At 32.6% G+C, this 19912-nt stretch overlaps 1 protein-coding gene across 2 annotated transcripts in view; it reads right to left on the bottom strand.

Moving 5' to 3' along the window:
* Positions 1-19912, bottom strand: part of LOC111054620 (integrin alpha-PS1) — a 65482-nt gene that overhangs the window by 39450 nt on the left and 6120 nt on the right. The window contains exons 3-7 of one of the 2 annotated variants that reach the window (XM_039440929.1): positions 18241-18312; positions 12276-12302; positions 5826-5929; positions 3398-3525; positions 1550-1761 (exon numbers count right to left, since the gene is read on the bottom strand). In XM_039440929.1, coding sequence (XP_039296863.1) covers positions 1550-1761; positions 3398-3525; positions 5826-5929; positions 12276-12302; positions 18241-18312 — 543 coding nt within the window. The remainder of the gene's footprint in view (positions 1-1549; positions 1762-3397; positions 3526-5825; positions 5930-12275; positions 12303-18240; positions 18313-19912) is intronic. The other variant, XM_039440930.1, reaches the window with a different exon arrangement.

The following is a 19912-nucleotide window of genomic DNA, read 5'->3' as shown; positions in this document are numbered from 1 at the left end:
GCACACCTGCCTGCTCGTCACCGAGCAGTTGTCCAAGCAGTCGAGGGTCAAATCGGGTTCATTCTTCTCAGCGCTTTAAAGCGGTATTATTTCATGTATCACATGTTCAAAATTTTATAATTAGAATTTTTTTCAAAGTTCCAATTTTAAAGTATCATATTTTTTATTACTTCAACCGTGCATACTAGCTGAAAAGTGTAAGGGACGTTTACTTCCCAGCGTCCAAGGCGGTCTTATTTTATACATCACATGTTGAAAATTTTGAATTTTTTTCCAAGTCCCACATCCTAGCTCAAAAGTTTAAATAACATCTATTTCTCAGCATCCTCCACCGATTCTATTGCATATAAATCATCATACTCTAAATCCAATTTGCATGTGTGTTTGTGTGTGAATAGGCGGGCGTGTGTAGGTAGAGGAGAGAGGAGGAGAACAAAGAGGTGTAGATGTGGGAGAAGGATGATGATGAATTGGTGGAGAAGAAGGGAGAGGGAGTATCAGGAGAAGGATGGAGAAGATTGGAGGAGAAAGAGTTGGAGGAGAAGAAAAGGAGGAAGAGGAGAGGAGTGGGAGGAAGAACAGTATGAAGAGGAGAATGAGGTGGAGGAGGAGGTGGTGGTGCTGGTGAAGATGGTAAAGGTACAAGTATAGATGAAGGTGGAGGTGGAGGTGCCGGGTGAGGTTGAAATAGCTGTGATAAGTTCTAAATAGTGTGTTTGTCTTTTCGGTCTCTAAATTTTATATTTTTTTCAAAGTTTGGAATTTTCTGAATATTTGTAAATGATTTAATTCAATAGATGATTTTTGTGTGTTATGAATTGTAAATTGAGTGTTTAATTGATCAATGTTAAGTGACACGCATAACCTAGCTACATTTGGACTGTTGTATAAATTAGAATTGGAACCGCGTTTTGGGCTTATAACCCTGTCGTACTTTTCTGTAAGTTGTGTAGTTCTGAATTATTGAATAAATAAATAGAGGTAGAAGCAAAGGTAAAGAGGGAGGTCAAGGTGAAGGTTGGGTAGGAATCATGGAGAAGAAGATGATGGAGGAGGAGGTGGAGGAGAGAGACAGAGAAGTAGAAGAACAAGTTTGATTGATCGATTAAATTTAATTAAGATTAAAGTTCATTTTTTTAGTCCTTCAAATTTTTTTCTTTAGTGAATATTTCCTATTTCATTGATAATAATGTGAAATATTTTTCCTATTTTTGGTTTTGAAACATCTAAATTTAAAAATCTACATCGTGAAAATAATTAAGGACTTTGTGAAGTGAACAATTACAAGACTTGATCTATTTGGGACTATGTGTAACCTTATCTAAATTTTGGAGAGGAATAGCACAAGGTTACCTTATTTTTTCTCTCTCTATCATTTTGATGATGTACTTATTGTATGAATCAATAATAAAGATTCAATAAATATAATTGTATTTATGTAGGGCAGAGTTAGGACTCCAAGTCATCTCTGCCACACAACACTTGAAGTAGAAAAAATGCATAATTCCATAATAAAAGACGAAGAGCAGAGCAGAGCAGAGCAGCTGACCGAGATAGCTGTACTTGTCGACAGGAGCGAGTGGCTCGGTGACGGGGCCCATGTAGAATGTCTTGTCGCGGTCCAGATAGTTGTCCGATGCACTGAGCACAAAGACAGTGCCCCGCCACGTGTAGGGCCCCGGTGTCCCCAGCACCACGGTGTCGTCACCCACCAGGACACCACTGGTGCCCACCTGGCAGTAGCCGTACTCCTCGTGCGCCCTGCAACCCAAAAATTACATCAATTTCAAAGTAAACGATACTATAATAAAGTAAATAACTGGCTTATACACGTAGGGGATAGGAAATTCACGAATGACGTATCATCACGTCTACTACTCAACTGATCAACTTTGGATTTTTGAATAAAGATTCTTAATTTGCCGAGGAAGGTTATAGGCCTATTTCAGTTTTCAAGATGTCAGTTAGTTTATATCTTATAGTTTAGTTAATATATTTCTACATAGCCTGCAAACTTTTTGGCAACTGTGCGGAGTTTGTGAAGGTTAGATCTATTAACTCAAATCTCAAAATAATGCAAACCAAATGTTCATGTAGATAAAATATCAATACTTAAATTTATTCATTCCAATCAATCAATAATTTTACTAGTAGTTCTGTGAACAGTAGACCTCACGCAGTTTTCTCATCCACAAGTATCTGATGTCCAGTTTGAAATGTTAACAAACTCAGTTCACGTTTGAATTTGTATGCCATAATGATATAATTCATCTAGTTCCGTGATAATCTTACCATCTGATGAGAATTAATTTTTTACATCAAAAATATTATAATATTTCTTCAGTATTATTTAGTTCATTTGATTATCTTGAATCACCTATCAAATTAGTTTTTTTTCTAATGTGAGAATATTGATACTGAGCACGTATAATAATACCATGACTGCAAAACAAAATATTGAAACCAAAGACCATAAAGATGCATAACTCTTTAAGGTATATGATTGAAACTATAGACCTTATAGAAATAGACACGGCTTCTCCAGAACATCTGTGTAATCCACCTGCTGATTGATTATGAATAATTTTATAGTCTGACGAATAATCCTATCTTCAGAGTATACGATAGATATTATTATTATTATAATATAGTAGTATCAGAGTATGCAGGAATTCCTTTTCTTTTCATATTATCCTTAAAATGCAAAATTTCGAAAAAAAATTGTGTATACATCGACGCGCAGTTGAAAAAGGAATATTCCTGCCAAATATCATCGAATTCTATCAACGCGTTTGGCCGTAATCGCGTTACATAAAGACAGACAAAAGAAAATCCGTGTTACAAAATAGACCTCACTACGTTCGGTCAATTAAATTCAACACAAAATACATAAAGGAAATCAAAATACAAAGAATCACAATTAAAAATAAATTTCTAATAAAATACAAAAACAGGCTTCATGGTGGGGTGTGCTGCTAAAAAGAAAGAAAGGAGGAGAAATACCTAGCCAACTATGGTTTCCCATGTAATAGGCAGGTAGAGGGTATAAAAGTAAGGAATGAAGGGTGAAGATAAGTGGAAAAGAATTGAATTCTAACTGTTGTCAAAGCAAACCAATGTTCATATATTTCATTTTAATTTCTTCAGTTGAATTCTAACTATAATTTATTATTTATTTATAATTTACAGTCAACTTAAGGACAAAGAAACATACTACAGTCCAAAAGTTCTTTTCATCCCAATTTCATAAAATAAATTGTCCAAATAAAGGTTATGTGAGACTTGAATAATATCTTAAATCTTCTATAATATCTTGAATCTTTCCAAACTTTTCATTGAGAAAAAATGAGTAAATAATACAAATATTTTTCGAATATATATTTCTAGTTTCACATACTTGTTAGTGGATCTCCCTTTGCATGGTTCCCAAGCGTTATCATAGTCCAGTCTTTGAGACAGGGTATAGCATAGTCCTGTACCCCATTGGAAATCAGCGCCCTGCTTTATGTATCTATGAGCACAAACCTGAAAAATTCATTCGAATAATGTCAAGTCAACAATTTAATATTTTAATAATTAAAATAATTAATTATAAATAGAGCTACTTCTTTGTTCAATTATACTCCGTAAAAAATTACTTTGGACTTGGGAGGGACATGCCCAGCAGAGAAGGCATACAGAGCACACTCCTGAAAATGAAATAAAATCATGTCAAGTCAACAATCTAATATTTTAATAATTAAAATAATTAATTATAAATAGGGCTACTTCTTTGTTCAATTATACTCCGTAAAAAATTACTTTGGACTTGGGAGGGACATGCCCAGCAGAGAAGGCGTACAGAGCACAATCCTGAAAATGAAATAAAATCATGCCAAGTTAATATTTTAATGAGGGCAACTTTTTTGTTAACTTATACTCCGTACAAAATTACTTTGGACTTGGGAGGGACATGCAGCAGAGAAGGCATACAGAGGTAGGGATACAACGGCAGCGAAGTTGCCGTTCTGAACCGGCCAGCATTCTCTAATTTCTAGTGAGTATTCAAGCGCTCATGTTAAACTTAACGGAGTTTCCTCTCTGAAAGCATTCAGTCGACTGACTCTAATCGACAAATTGGCAACTGCGCTTCTACCTATGACTCTATTAATCACTGTAATTGGCTGATCTCCCTCCATCTGCGCCGCATATTCCTCCCAGTCTGAAGTAATATTGTACGGAGTATGGGATCCTCCTCTCCCATCTATTCAACAGCATCTTATCACAGCTTGCCAACACCCATGTTTCATAAGCATACATCACCACTGGCCGCCGCACTGTCCTATCAATGTTAATTTTACTGTATAGAGAGAATCACCAATAGTCCAGTCAAATAACCATTTTTCAGGAAACAGCCCAGAAAGAAATTTTTTGGTCGGTTTTATATGTATAAATAAAAATTTATAAATTCCCTGAATTCGAATCCGAAATTTGCTGAAACGTAAATTTCGGCTTCACCCCTAAGACCCTCAAATTTTGAGACTATTTTCAATTTTTCCATTTCATTTCGAAAGCCTCGGGTATTTCGAAAAAAAGAATTATTTAAAAATTAAAAGATAATAAAATTTCCAATAAATTGAGTGGTCGCACAGGACTCTACGATTTCTGGTTTTGGAGCTACAGATTTTCAAAAAAGGGGGTTTTTCTAGTTTTTTTATAATTCTGGAAAATCACTACTTTCACTCCATACAACCTTGAGTATTATAAAGTAATGATGAGAAGTTACATATAATGTGAAAGTAAAATCAATTCCGAACAAGGTTCCACAGAAATTTTGGAATTTAGTGTGGGGAGAGGAGGAATACTAACAAAAATAGAAGCCATCCTGCAGTCAAAGTACAATTTTTTCATTGTAATAACTTTTCAAGGACTCCCTAACCAATCGAATCAATATTTTGGATCATATTGTTATAGAAGGGTTATGTTCCATCAGAATCACCCGATACATGCACTCAATTTCAGGATTTCGTAGTGAGGAGGCGCTTTTAAGGACACCTCAGGGATCAAATTTTCAAACACTAAGGCCCGGTTGCACAAAAGCCGGTTAAATTCTAATCGGGATTAATTTCACGAGCACCAATGAGAGAAGGCGTTTTTGAAAAGACGGCTTCTCTGAATGGCTCTCGTGGAATTAATCACGATTAAAATTTAACCGGCTTTTATGCAACCGGCACTAATAACTTTTGACACAATGATTGGATATTCTCGTACTACAACTCATTCTTCTCAGCTCGTCATGGTACTAAGTTATGATTTTTCAAAAATGAGTGGAATATATAGAAAAAAAATTCTGATGAATTTTAGTTTTTGATAAACAATATCTTCCGATTGTTACAATCTGAGATCAGGTAGAGCGCTCTATCTCATATAGATTTCCAGGTAAACCTGACAACAATGCTCCTTGTATTGTGAAAAACACCTAATTTTCAGCTTCAACCATCATCACCAACTAACTAAATTGTCATCAAATTGATATTTCGCACAATGATATAAGTTCATGAGATTACGTTCTATGAGAATCACCCGTTAGATGCACTTCATTTCAGTATTTTCTAGAGGAGAGGCGCGCATAAGGACACCTCAAGGATCAACATTTCAAACACTCATAACTTTCGACACAATGCTCGGATCTCATCTTACTGTACTTCATTCTTTTCAGCTCGTCAGGGCCGTTGAAAATTATGCATCATAAGTGAAATTGGATAAAAATTGGATGGTTTAAAAATTGAATAAACAATCAATTAATTGAAGATTTAATACAAATATGAATGAATACAGATTCTTACCAAAACTTTCTTTCCAGGCCCCTGACTTCTGACTGTAACCCCCAGCCATTGACCATTCTTTATCTCGTCTTCCAGAGGTGGCATGAGATGGGCTGAGTCAATCGCTAGAAAATAAAATAAAATGTTTATTTTCACAAAAATACAAAAAAATTATTGTAGTAATTTTTTCAAAAAATCGAAATTATTGTAGTAATTTTTTCAAAAAATTGAAATTGTGATATTTTTTCAAAGAATTGAAATTATTGTTGAAAGAGCATGGTTGGCTAAGGGGTATACCCACTATTGTACAGTACAAATGTAAATTTACGCAGATCTGTAAATGCTCTATTGCTATTTTTCAACATTTTAAATCATAAAATTCATATTCCATCATTTATAAATTTACTGAATTTCAGTGCACTTCATTAGCTAGGCCTAGAAGAAATAAATTGTTCAACATCCCTTTTGTAAGAACTTCTCATCACTATAATTCGTTTCTTATTAAGAGTCTAAGATTAACAATACTTTGAATGACATATAGATCTGTTTTCGAAACACATTTAATGTCTTTGAGAAAAATTTTGAAATGAATTCATCTTGTAGCTCGCTTGAGTCATGAAATGTTATGAGCACTGGCTGAAACTCTTTTTGTTTTCTTTATCTTTGTAATTATTTTAATTTTTTATTTACTTATTCTCTTCTATTGTTTTTTTCCATAATTTTTTTCAACTTTCAAGTTTTTTTATTATGTAGTATGGTTATCTATTAATTATGTAGAAAAAGGCTCTTCTTCGTGGTACTGTCTGTGAGCCTTTATATGTATATCAAATTAATTAGGCTATTTTTTATATTCTCGAACACCAATGCCCAGTTACGCAAGAACCTATTAAATTTTAATCATGATTACACGAGAAGTAATATTAGAGGAGGTTTTTTGTAAGGAAGGCTTCTCACGGTTAAATTTTAACCGTTATTAAATGGCACGAGATGCTGAAGGTTTCTCAGATTGGTTCTCGTGCATTTAATCAAGCTTACAATTTAACCTGCTTTTTCTGCAACCAAGCCAGATTGTTTTCTTATTTGCGTTCTTTCCCTATGCTAGGAAATTTCTATCAGAATTAATTTTGCCATAGAGAAAGCAAAGGTACTTTCTCTATCCTTGTTCTATGGCTTCGCTTTCATTTAAAAAGTATCCTAAAGCTTGAAAAAAAACTTTTTTTCTAATAATCATGGTTTTTGAATATCAATTACTGTGATTTCAGACAGCTATTTTGTTCCAGTCATGTATTAAAGCCAAAGTTGGATTTCAGTACAATTAAAAACGTTTTCAACAAATCTTAATTATTTTTCAATATACTGTATATCTCATTATATGACCAATGAAATACATCTTTTCATAATTTAATAATAAATTTTCGAGATGATATCAATATATTTTCAGAGTATTGCAACATATGGCTTACTACTGTGGGGAAATAGTAGTCATGCAGAAAATCTTTTATTATTGCAAAATAAGGTGGTTAGGTTTTTAACTGATTCTCATAGACTAGCACATTGTAAGCCTCTTTTTGTCCAGCTTAGAATAATGACAATAGTGAATTTACATATATACAGTATTGTTGCATGTTAAAAAACTCATCCAATTTAAAATTAAGGCATCAAACTCATAGCCATAACACAAGAAATTGTCATAGGATTGATATTCCCTATCAGAGGTTATAGGACAGAGGTTGTTTGGCACAAAACAGCCAAAAGTTATGATTCATTTGGTTTAAAAATTTACAATAAATTGCCTACAGATTTAATATTAGAGATGGAAAATAAATTTAAGACAAGATTATTGAATTGGCTTGTGATAAATCCTTTTTATAGTGTTGAAGAGATTTTTGAGAGTGAAATAATTGTTACTTAGAGTTAAGAGGTTTCTATTTGTATTTATGTATTGTTCAAAAGGCTCAAGTTTTGCTGTGAGGAATATGTTTTGTGCATTCAAATGAATCGTATTAATGTATTTGTAAAATCTAATTGACTTACAGTTTAGTTACTGTATTGTTTTTAAGACTCAGTACCGGTAATGCAATTTTGTGTGTACAGTTGCTGTAAAACTTGATTTTATCTTTTGTCGTACTGTATTCAATATTTGACTTTGCCTATTGTTCTAAGAATTTAACGGCAATAAAATCATATTTATTTACTTATAAATATAAAGAAAATAAAAATCTCAGTACCCTTTTTTTAAAATATTTTATCACAACATGTTTCGGACATTTATGCCATTTTCAAGTGAAAAAATTTAACCTGTCAAGTGAAAAAATTTAAATGTCAAGTGAAAATGGCATAAATGTCCGAAACATGTTGTGATGAAATATTTTAAAAAGAGGGGACTGAGATTTTTATTTTCTTTATATTTATATTACAAGTAGCCCTATACAGAAAAGAGATTATTTACTTATTTATTTATATCCGGGCTATTTCCTATCTACAGAAAATCAGAGTTATATTATAATCTCATCAATAAAATAGAATCCCAAAAACATTATTTACGATACCACATGAATATATTCCTATTCAATATCTGAGTTGAAATTCAAAATAATATTCCGAACGCATGATGAAATGCCTTTTTATATTTACAAGATGCCCTCAAGCGCAGTTAGTGAATGGAAATTGTACTTTTCAGAAGACCCAATAAAGAATGGACGAAGTAAGAGAGAAAGTAAAGCAAGATAATGTGTGAGAGTGAGAGAGAGGAAAAGGTATGGAGATACACAGCAGAGATAAAGGAAGATCTAACTCCTCTCTATGCACAGTCAAGACAGAGAGAGAAAAGAAGGAGATAGAGAGAGTGAGTGAGAAAGTAATAAGCTCTGCTAGCCATGTGTACTCATTGATGTTTCCACTCAAGTGAAGATTGATTATGGTTGAAGATATTTTTAAAATATTAAATTATCGTCATTAACTCTTAGAACTCTTATCATCATCATCATCTTCTTCTTCTTCTTCTTCTTCTTTTTTCTTCTTCTTCTTCTTCTTCATTTCTATTATACCTTTTACCAGCTGCTTCAAGTATTACAGCTGCTTTAATCTATCCTCCTCTTCCTCCTCCTCTTTCCTCCTCTTCCACCTTTCCCAATTCCATTATTTTTCATTCTTCTTCTCCTCCTCCTTCTTCTTCTTCTTCTTCTTCTTCTTCTTCTTCATTTCTATTATACCTTTTACCAGCTGCTTCAAGTATTACAACTGCTTTAATCTATCCTCCTCCTCCTCCTCCTCCTTTCCTCCTCTTCCACCTTTCCCAATTCCATTATTTTTCATTCTTCTTCTACTCCATTTTACTCTCCACTTTTCATCTTCATCATGTTTCTTTCTCTTCCTCATCTGATTCTACTGATTCTCAAAATGTCTTATCATTTGCATATTTCTATTGATATCCTACAAATCTTTTATGTTCGAGATGAATAAATCGAAAAATAATGAAGTAAGTAAACAGAGTTATGTAATACAAATTTGACATTTTATATTACAGAAGAAATTTGTTAATGTGGAATACCCATATTACTTACAGGAAAAATAAAACTTGATAATTTATTTTGAAGCAAGTTGAAGAGTTATTGAAGCAAGTAAAGGAAGTTTCACATTCTCTATTTTTTGGACATGTTATTCATTATACAAATTTTAGTATAGAATAGTTTTGAGCCAAGCCTGTTGTTAATTCCCAATCATATGATTTGTGATTGTATCCTCGAATAAATTTTAAATGTTGAGGCAATCCAGCTTTTGGACAACTCAACATTGACGAGGAGATTGAAAAGGAAGAAGCCAACAGATCTGGTGTAAACCTCCAGGAGTGCTTAGTGAAAGTGGAAAAAAATTAATAGGCTACCTATATCAATTTAGTGCAGTGATCATGAATGAACTAATTTAAAACAAGGAGAAGCTATAACAAGATTCTTCTTGTGAAATGACTTGAAGTATGAATTTAGGATAGAAAAAACTGATCAGTAGTCCTGGTACTAGTAACATTTATATTCAATAAAAAAAAATCTCGAATAAATAAAACTCCAGAACTATTAGAAAATATGAAACTATTGAATAATTTTCAAACACTAGCAAAAAAATATAAAATACCACATTTTTATTAGTGTTATGGAATTGTATACAAATCTCATGGCAATAAGTATAGTATGCAATAGTAAAATAGTCAAGACATGTAAGCTATAAAGCAGTATTCCTAATAAATTCAGTATCAGAGTCAGTGACCGGCAAAGTGAAAATATAATTCCTATGGGTTCAAATGGGAGTATTCACACTCATCACGGCCGAGCTAGTGTGAAAAGTCCTATTAGAGCTCATTGGAATTATATTTTCACTGTACCGGTGACGTTCACTCACTGATACTGATATTTGGGAATCCTGATTTATAGTGGATAATGCTAAGCATTGGGTTAGGGCCTACTGACAAGATGCAATGAAACAAGAAAAATAGAATTATTTTCAAATTTATATAATTTTTACAGAAGGATTCAACTATTTTGTTACTATAGAATACTGAAAATTGAATAAAATCTCTTCACTTGTATAGGAAACTTTATTGAAAACAATATAAAAACATGAAGTACCTTAACATTTCAAACTAGTCTCGTCCTTTGGCCATAATGGACAATGGTCAGGGTGACACAGAGTAACGGGAACTTTTAAAAACGCCATAAAACATTAGTGGGAAGGGCAAAAATGATTTTACTCGAACTAATGTTAAGTTCAAGACTTGCGATTTGAGAATTTTCAAACACACCTATCACTTTTTGACAATTACTTCTTAAAGATGGCTTCCTCCTGAACGAATACACTCTTGAAATCTGTGTTGACGATTCCTCATTGATCGCTGCAACATCTCATCTGGGATATTGCGGATTTCATTTTGAATTCTGTTTTAATTTTTAATTAATTCAAAATTATTGATGAAATTGTGAGCGAAATCCACTCTGCACGGCATTCAATGGCAACTGTGCGAGTGAGTATTGTTTAGTAACCGTGTAACCTCACGATTAGGTTGCGTTTCCTGGTCCCATGATCTGTCCACCTGCGATTTTCTGTTTGTGGAGCTATCTCAAATCAAACGTTTCCACAACTTGACCAATAACTGTGATTTAATCATAACAGACAATTCAAAATGAAATTAACAATACTTTTTGTGTAGTTGAGAAGTTGATATTGTAGTAATTATTCATATTGAATGAAAAAGACTGAGAAATTGTCAAAAAACCACTGATTTATTGATAATTAGAAATACCGGTTTCGGTTATTACACCATTGTCAATCTCTGATAAACTGTCAGTCTTTCTCAGTCTTTCATTTCTCAGTCTTTTTCATTCAAAATTAACAATATCCCAGCTGAAATGTTCAGGAATCTCAATACAGATTTCAAGAGTGTAATCGTGAAGGAGGAAGCCATCTCGAAGTTAAAATTGAATCAACTGTAACTAAACCATCTCTTACCATGAAATAATAAAAACACGTATACTAACAAGAATAAATAAACTATATTGTGAAAAAAATACACGCTATCTTACTGACATCTTATTTTACTTTGTAACATTATTTGTAATTGATTAAAGATACATAGAAAATAAAGTAACAGAAGATACAAAAATGATAAACACATACACAAAATTCCTCAAACATTGATTATCATACAAAAGCAAGGTGAATATTATACAAGACTCATGATTGTATAAAACAAAAAATTAACAATAACATACAATAAATGTGTTAAAATGTACATCAAAATACAAAAATCAAAAAATGAAAACATGCACATTGTTATAATATATTAAAACATATGAATACAGTAATATTATATAATACAAATGAATCATCAAAACACAAAACAATCCAAAGATTAAAAAATAATTAAAACATGCACATGCAGACTTAAGCTAATAACATTCAACAAAAAATTGAAGCAAATATAGTGAAATCAAGAAAAATTGTAAAACATATGAGAATAAATGGGACAGCATTTTTCTTCAAATGCTAATGAATATGATATAATAATTATTAAACGAAAATCCAAATTAGATGCTGGTAGCCACCCGGAAGGCTTCTGCCACTTCAAAGACTATTAACAAGATCTCTATTATTTGTATAAATAGCAAAATAGAATTTGTAAAGACAATATAGATAATAGATTGAATTGAATTTGGATTTCCGTTTAATAATATTATTGAAGAAAAAAAACAGGTAGTTTTCAAACAGCTTGGCAGTAGTTAGATCACAGAACATCATTGTCTGCTCATCCTCCACACACTGCCAAGGAATGTGAAACGTGCCAAAAATATGATACAGTCAATCAAGAGTGTTTCAAAAAATAGAGGATTTTCAAAAAGTGTCGAAGAATCCAAAAAATTGTGCAAAAACGTGAAAAACACAAAAAGCGGAGTTTTTAGTTTGTTTTTACTAACTCTGACTTACTTTTCTTGTATTGCTTGTCGGAGGGATCTGCATAGAAAAGAAGTGAAAAGTAAGAAGATAATTAATTTACAAATATATTATTTAAGAAACAGTAGAAACACTAAATACAATAAGTAAAACACATAGAAAAAGGCAGCTAAAAGAGTACTAAATATTTCATTCAAGAAATATTGAGTAGCCCTACAGTGAAAGCACGTTTTAATGTCAGAGCAAATGATACGAAGCATAGCCACCTCTAATACAGTATTAGAGGTGGCTATGTACGAAGGCGTTGTTGTCACTTCTCCAACGCCTTCTATAGTAAAATAGATGTGACTCAAGTCATCCCGGTATCTAATATTAATTATTGTTGATTCTTGTTAATTATGATCAATTCTATTTCAAATATATTCTAATCGACCAGAAAAATTTTGGTAGTTTATTATAATATTTCAACATAGTCTGCAAAAAATTTGACAACGGTTTAAAGTTGGAGAAATGTAGAGCCATAGAGAAACCATAGCGTAAGTAGATATCCCATGGTATAGGGCGTTTATGTCGCAACTTTTACTGTTATCTCAAGCCGATTATTGTCGATTTTTACTGTTTTGTTGGGGTGAAAGTGTATGAACGGCACAATATGAGAGACTACCAGTGTCACACAGCTTCACGGGAAAGAATTACATGGACTATCGGCTAGAGATAACAGTAAAAGTTGCGACATAAACGCCCTATACCATGGGATATCTACTTACGCTATTGTTTCTCTATGGTAGAGCTATCTGCCTTGTCTAATGTCAGACGAAGTCTAGTATCGAATACTAGATTAAATTTTAAAAAACTACATAGGTCTTTTTAGATAAACCAATGTCAAAACAATTTGTATTATAAATTGTTTCATTGTACAGATGGAAATTACTGAGATATTGCAATTATTCAAATGCTAATGAATTAATGATTATTATTGAACGAAAATCCAAATTAAATGCTGTAATTCACCCCGAAGACTTCTGCTACTGCAAATATTGACAACAGGGTAAACAGCTAGATGGAAATTCGATGAGCGCTACTATTAAAAAATTATTTGTCAGCCCGAGAATTTCCATCTAGCTGTTAACCCTGTTGTCAATATTTGCAGTAGCAGAAGTCTTCGGGTGAATTACAGCATTTAATTTGGATTTTCATTCAATAATAATAATTGTTTTATTGTTTGACGATGCTTATTGATTTTTTCTGAAGTTTTACAGCAAAAAAATTATTGATTCTTAATCAGATGCTGACTTCAAAACGTGATTATCACTATAGAAGATACATCATCAACATCTATTGAATACGTTGAAAAAGTAGAATACAAGTACTAAATGCAATTATTGAATACATTGAATTAAATAGAATATTAAATACAATAATCATTAGAGTAACTACTTAGAAAAAAAGATTAAATACGAAATACACAATACAATAATTAAAATATAGAAGAAAAATTGATACGATATACAAAAGTAGAACAGTAGATAGAAAATACATGAATTTTCTGAGGACAACAGAAGTGCTACAAAGAATTAATAATATTCATATACAAAGGTCAAAAATGCACTCGATGAACTGAGATCGTGTGGAACTGAGACCAGAGAGCACAGAAGCAGTCGGCCATATTGAAATGATGTCCTAAACTTAACACCAGTATCTACAGAGTGTTTCAGAAGTAGTGTCAAACATTCTAGGGTATTGTTCCTGGATGATAGGAGACTACAAATGTCGTATTTCAAGTGTCCAAAACTCAGCGGTTATCCTTATAGCTGCCATTTTGTTTTTTTTTCACTCAAGAACGAATTGTTAAATTGATCTGAAATTTGGCATAAATATTTATGCTATAAAGACTCAACTTTAAAAATAAAATAAAACATTTTCGATGTGAATTTTCAAAATGGCGGTCATTTTAAATTTATTATGGCGAATTTCACGAAAACCGTTCACTTTGGAGAAAATTTACAAGAGACAAAAATATAAAATTTTAACACGATTTCAAGAATACCTTATTTATTAAGATTGGTTGAAGAATAACAGAGAAATTAATTATTTTCGTACATGAAAACTTTTCATCATTTAGGCGGGATGCACACCGGATAAACGCGTTTCGTGAATAAAGTTTCAGGAAACGTGAAACGAAAGTTGCTCGCAATCGACTGATAAGATTAAGCAGGGAACGTTTCTTTTGTATGCATGCGCGAGTGAAACGGATTGCATGAAACAAGTTTCATGAAAGAGGGCTTCACCAAATGCGTTTCTCCGGTGTGCATCCCGCCTTAAACATCAATATTAAATTTTCAATTCCGATTGAATTTAAGATGAAGCTTTGAAACTCGGTATGGCTCCATATGGACATCCAGCTGATTTTACAATGAGTTTCAGATGATCTTTTTTGTTCATGGTCATAAATGCAGTAAGAAAAGAATTAATTTTTCTGTTATTCTTCAACCAATCTTAATAAATAAGGTATCCTTTATTTGTATATTATATTATATTATTTGTAGTCTCCTTTTATCCCGGAACATTACCCTAAAATGTTCGACACTACTTCTGAAACACTCTGTAGAATTGCAAAGATACTAGTAGAATGCTAATAAATAATTTAGTAGAATATGAAACATACAATGCTTTTAAACCTGAAAATCAATATTATTAATAGGATATTAGAAATTATTGAATGGTTTATATTATGACTTTACTCATAAAAATATAAAATTACATGTAAAACAAAATCATTTTAAGAAATATATAATTCATATTAACATCTTTCTATAGTGAGGTCCACGTTATAATGTGAAAGGAAAATATGGGACAACAGCGTTGTCGATTCTCTGCGTTACCATTGCCTTCTATAGTAGTTGGCATTCCCTCATCATTCTTGTTAATGATTACCTAATATATTTTATTCGTCGAAAAACATTTTCAATGATTTAATAATATTCATTTTCATTATTGATATTGATTATTTTGGTAATTAATTATATTTCTACACGGACCAGAACAATCTGGCAACGTTAGGAAGCTGGAAGAGGATAGAGCTATCTCCATTGTCTAATGACAGACAAGGATAGCAAAACCAATGTTAATCAAGTGCTGGCTTTATAACGTAGTGGGTCCACGTTATAAAGCAATCATGGACTCACACTATACAAAGTGAAATGAATATTTTGAAGAATCGACATTATTGAAGTTATATTAACATCATACATTAATCAAGTTTAGGGTACCCGTCCACTGGAACCGATCCGTTCGGCCGTTGGATCGGAATAATCTTCCTGCCGTGAATTCGGCCGAATATGGTCGTCCATTAGAACCGTTTACGTCAGTTTAGTTGAGTAGTTGGCTGAACTATTGAATATTGAATTAGCTACTATCATAGCCACCAAAATTTTTCATACACAATGATTATATTGAGATTTTGAAAATTGGTTAGACAAATTTCCACTAAATTAGTTATTCATTACAGTAATCTTACCTTCCGATCCTATTTGTTCAGCAATCTTTTTCCACAGATTCCTTTGAACATCACGACAATGATATATTTTATCTCATGTAACCTTTATATATTTTATAATCTTTTATATTTTTATTTTATAACCTGACGATGGTGTGATCACCGAAACTAGTTGTTAAACTATTTTCAAGTTTTTTTTTTAAATAAAGGGTGCTTTAAGATTTTTTATATTGTTTTATTTATTTTATCTTGCATATCTCACAATGGAACATGCTGTTGAACCAAACTTATCAACTTTTCATTGTCCATAGTTACAACTTTATAAAACAGAACAACTTCAAAAAACAAACAAGACTGTGAAACAATTTTAGGTTAGGAACACTTTGTTGCCTCAGCTCGACTAGTTAGTTCGGCCGGATAGAGCCGGAAAATCCCATTCAATTCGGATCGAAAAATTGATCGGCCGGAGACGGCCGTATGAGCCTGTTGCAATGGACGAGCATCTATTCATTTCTTTGTTGGGGGATCGTTCGGACGAGTTCGGTAGTTTTCGGCCGATGCTAGTTCGGATGAAAACGGTTCCAGTGGACGGCCCACCTTATCTAGGTTACATGTAATTTTACATATATCACATTTATATCATTTTATGACTGGTCATCACCTAAATTTGGAAGAAAAATAGCACAAAGATTGCATCATTATGTTATCTACCAATGTTATTACATCAGTGTCATTTGTATCTTAAATAAATATGTAAATAACATTTCATAAACCCTCCACCCTACTGAGTGATTAAAATACTTTTAAAAGTGAATTCAATTAAAATAATATATAGTTATCAAAATATTTTGCTACCAATTAAAAGCTTTCTAAATACGGTGCAACCTTTACCAAGTAATTTTATCAAACTTATAAGCGATTCATGCAAAATTATAATTACTTTTCTCGGTGGTTCGGAGCCCACCCACAGGGAAATTCACTCTCTAAACTACTAGTATTGCTAATGAATATTGCATCAATGCTTTCATTTCAACCAATTATGATAGTTTCAAGTTAATTTTACTATAGAACTATTGTTTGGGTTTACTGGAAGTTCCACCCATAAATTTCTAAAATGATCCAAATTAAATGGTAAAATATTTGGTCTAAGTTATTTAATAGAGTAAAATGTGGCATTTTATCAAATATTTGATACTCTAAGGGCTCGGGATTTAGCTAAGTTCTAGACTTTAAACAGCTGGAGTCAGAAAATTGGCTTTCCGAAACGGGGCGTAGTCGCAGTCCACGTTTAAATTAGATTTCGAAAAACTAGAAAATTGAACAGAAAATAAGATAAAGAGAAAATAGTGTAAAGTTTCAGCTATTTTGAATTATTTAGGAATGTTTGCTTTCGTCAAGGAAAAACGTTTCCAATTATAAAAATGAGAAAATAAATATTATCATAATTGCTGCGACCAAGCCCCTTTCGGAAAGCCAATTTTCTGACACCAACTGTTTAAAGTCTAAAACTTAGCTAAATCCCGAGCTCGGAAACCGGCCCTAAAAGGTTCAATATGGAATAAAATGTTTAAGGCTGTGCAAAGGCTAAAAATAAACTTTCTACTGGTAATATTTTTCAAAGTTTTTCGATTTGTATATCATCAAGCTATCAAAATGAAAAAGTTATCTCAGGAAAACATTTTTTTCCGATCATTACTTTTTGAGATATGAGCGCCTAAAGTTTAAATTTTTGGGACAGAACATTTCAAATTCGTTAAGAGATAAATACATGAGATTTAGATGATTGATTCTTTATGCTATTATTGATCTAGTAAAACGAAAATTTTCTGAAAATATAAATTTTTGAAAAAGTTTTTCAATTTACCAAAAATAACTCAACAAAAAGTTATTTCTGGTAATTTTTAGTAAATTGAATAACTTTCTCAAAAATTGATATTTTCAGAAAATTGTCGTTTTACTAGATCAATAATACCATAAAGAATCAAATCCTTTAAATCTCATGGATTTATCTCTTACGGAATTTGAAATGCTCTGTCCCAAAAATTTAAACTTTAGGCGCTCATATCTCAAAAAGTAATGATCGGAAAAAAATGTTTTCCTGAGATAACTTTTTCATTTTGATAGCTTGATGATATACAAATCGAAAAACGTTGAAAAATATCACCAGTAGAAAGTTTATTTTCAGCCTTTGCACAGCCTTAACAAAAGTTGTTTGAAGATCTTAGACAAAATATTTGTCAAAATGATGAACTAGTTTCAGTCGTTACAACATTATTAATTTTACTAGTAGTAAGTACTATCTATATTTAGAAATAAATTTTCTCAACTTCATATCAAATGTCAACTGTAGGATTGAATGAATTTCCAGTAATGACTACAAAATCGAATTTTTGAAATATTTTTCCTCATCTCCATATCAGATGACAATCCTAAAAATGAATAAACTCACAGTAAGTTGAAGCAAATTTATAATTTTTCTCGAAAAATATCCATTTCACTTACTTCTTTTTCCATCAGTGATAACTTGTTCACAATCCTCCTCGTAGCTGGTCAGATTACATTTCCAAAGAGCTCCTAAAATAATAACAAATAATTCATTTACAAATTCAACATCATTGATACAATCAAAAACACTATAGTGAGGTCCACGTTATAATGGCAGTGGAGAAAGATAGGAGACACAACGTTGCCAAACCTCTGTCTTGTCAATGCCTTCTATTGACGGTAGCTGATACAGGTGTATTGATGTAATGTTAAGGCTCAACTCACACTTACGCGACTTAGATCGAGAAGAGACTGAACTCTAGTGGAGAGCATGTGTTTCCAAATGGTGACACTCGGACCAGTCGATTCTAGTCTCCGCGACGTCACCATTTGGAAACACATGCTCTCCACTAGAGTCAAGTCTCTTCTCCACCTGAGTCGCGTAAGTGTCAGTTGAGCCTTACTCGACCAAGTAGGCTGAGTAGTTAGCTCGGTAGAGTTAGTATGCCAGTTACTTGACCACTAACTCTACTAGTGAAAACCAGACTTAAAGGTTAGTTATCCTTCAAGGCAATCTGAATGTAGTATTCATAAAAACTCTCATTGTTATTGATATGATACCGAGCTTGGGGTAATTTTTAGTTTCTTTTTATGTTTTAAAGTTTTCAATTATTAATACAGTATTTTTCAGTTAGGCTATAAGAATATTACAAGAAGTCGGAATACCAAGGAAGCTGATCAACCTCATAAATCTGACAAAGGACAAAACAACAGCCCAAGTAAAAGTAGCAAATAGACTAAGTCAAACTTTTAGAGTTACTGCCGGAGTCAGACAAGGAGACGCTCTCTCAGCCACACTCTTCAATCTAGTCCTTGAAACGGTAATTCAGAGGCTGGATCTGAAAGGAACAATTGTGAATAAAACATCTCAAGTACTAGCCGCCTTCGCAGACGATGTAGTTCTGATATCCAGAAATCAAAATAATTTAAAAGAGCTCTTTTGCTAAGTGAAGGACGAAGCCCGAATTTTAGGTCTAGAAATAAATGTGGAGAAGACCAAGTACATGTAAAAGTCGACGAATAAGAGAAGAAGGCAAGTGAACAACCTAAAAATATCAGATGATTGTGAAGTGGAAGGCGTCGCTGAATTCAAAACTTTGGTGTAACACTGACCAATGATGATAAAACCAGTCAAGAAATATGTAATTGCATCATTATGGGCAACCGAGCTTATTTTGCCAACCAAAAAATTTTCAAGAGCAGACTTATCGCCCGTAAACAAAAGAAAAAATATACAAACCATTGGTAAAGCCGGTTGTAATATATGGGGCTGGAACTTCAATTTAATTCAATTTATTTATTCCAATATAAAACACTGTACAAAATAAAATAGAATAATCATGGAATAATTATTTGCCCGCATGGACTGTTGATCCGTGCGCGGGGAAAGAGTACCTAATCTATACAGGTAACACTAGTGTAAAAACTACAATCAATAACTAATATTAATTCAAGTTTAGCCTATAAAAAATATGTTAAATCCTGTATGAATGTATAAATACAAACTGTAACAACGACGATTCACACAGCACAAGTACCCGACTCAGCATACTTCATCTTCTGGTGAGCTATCTTGGACGATATTGAGCAAAGATGAAAGAGCACTAGGATGTTTTGAGAGAAAGATGTT

The sequence above is a fragment of the Nilaparvata lugens genome, chromosome 14 (genome assembly GCF_014356525.2).
Source record: "Nilaparvata lugens isolate BPH chromosome 14, ASM1435652v1, whole genome shotgun sequence".
Classification (NCBI taxonomy): domain Eukaryota; kingdom Metazoa; phylum Arthropoda; class Insecta; order Hemiptera; family Delphacidae; genus Nilaparvata; species Nilaparvata lugens.
This window is presented reverse-complemented; position numbering and strand designations above follow the sequence as displayed.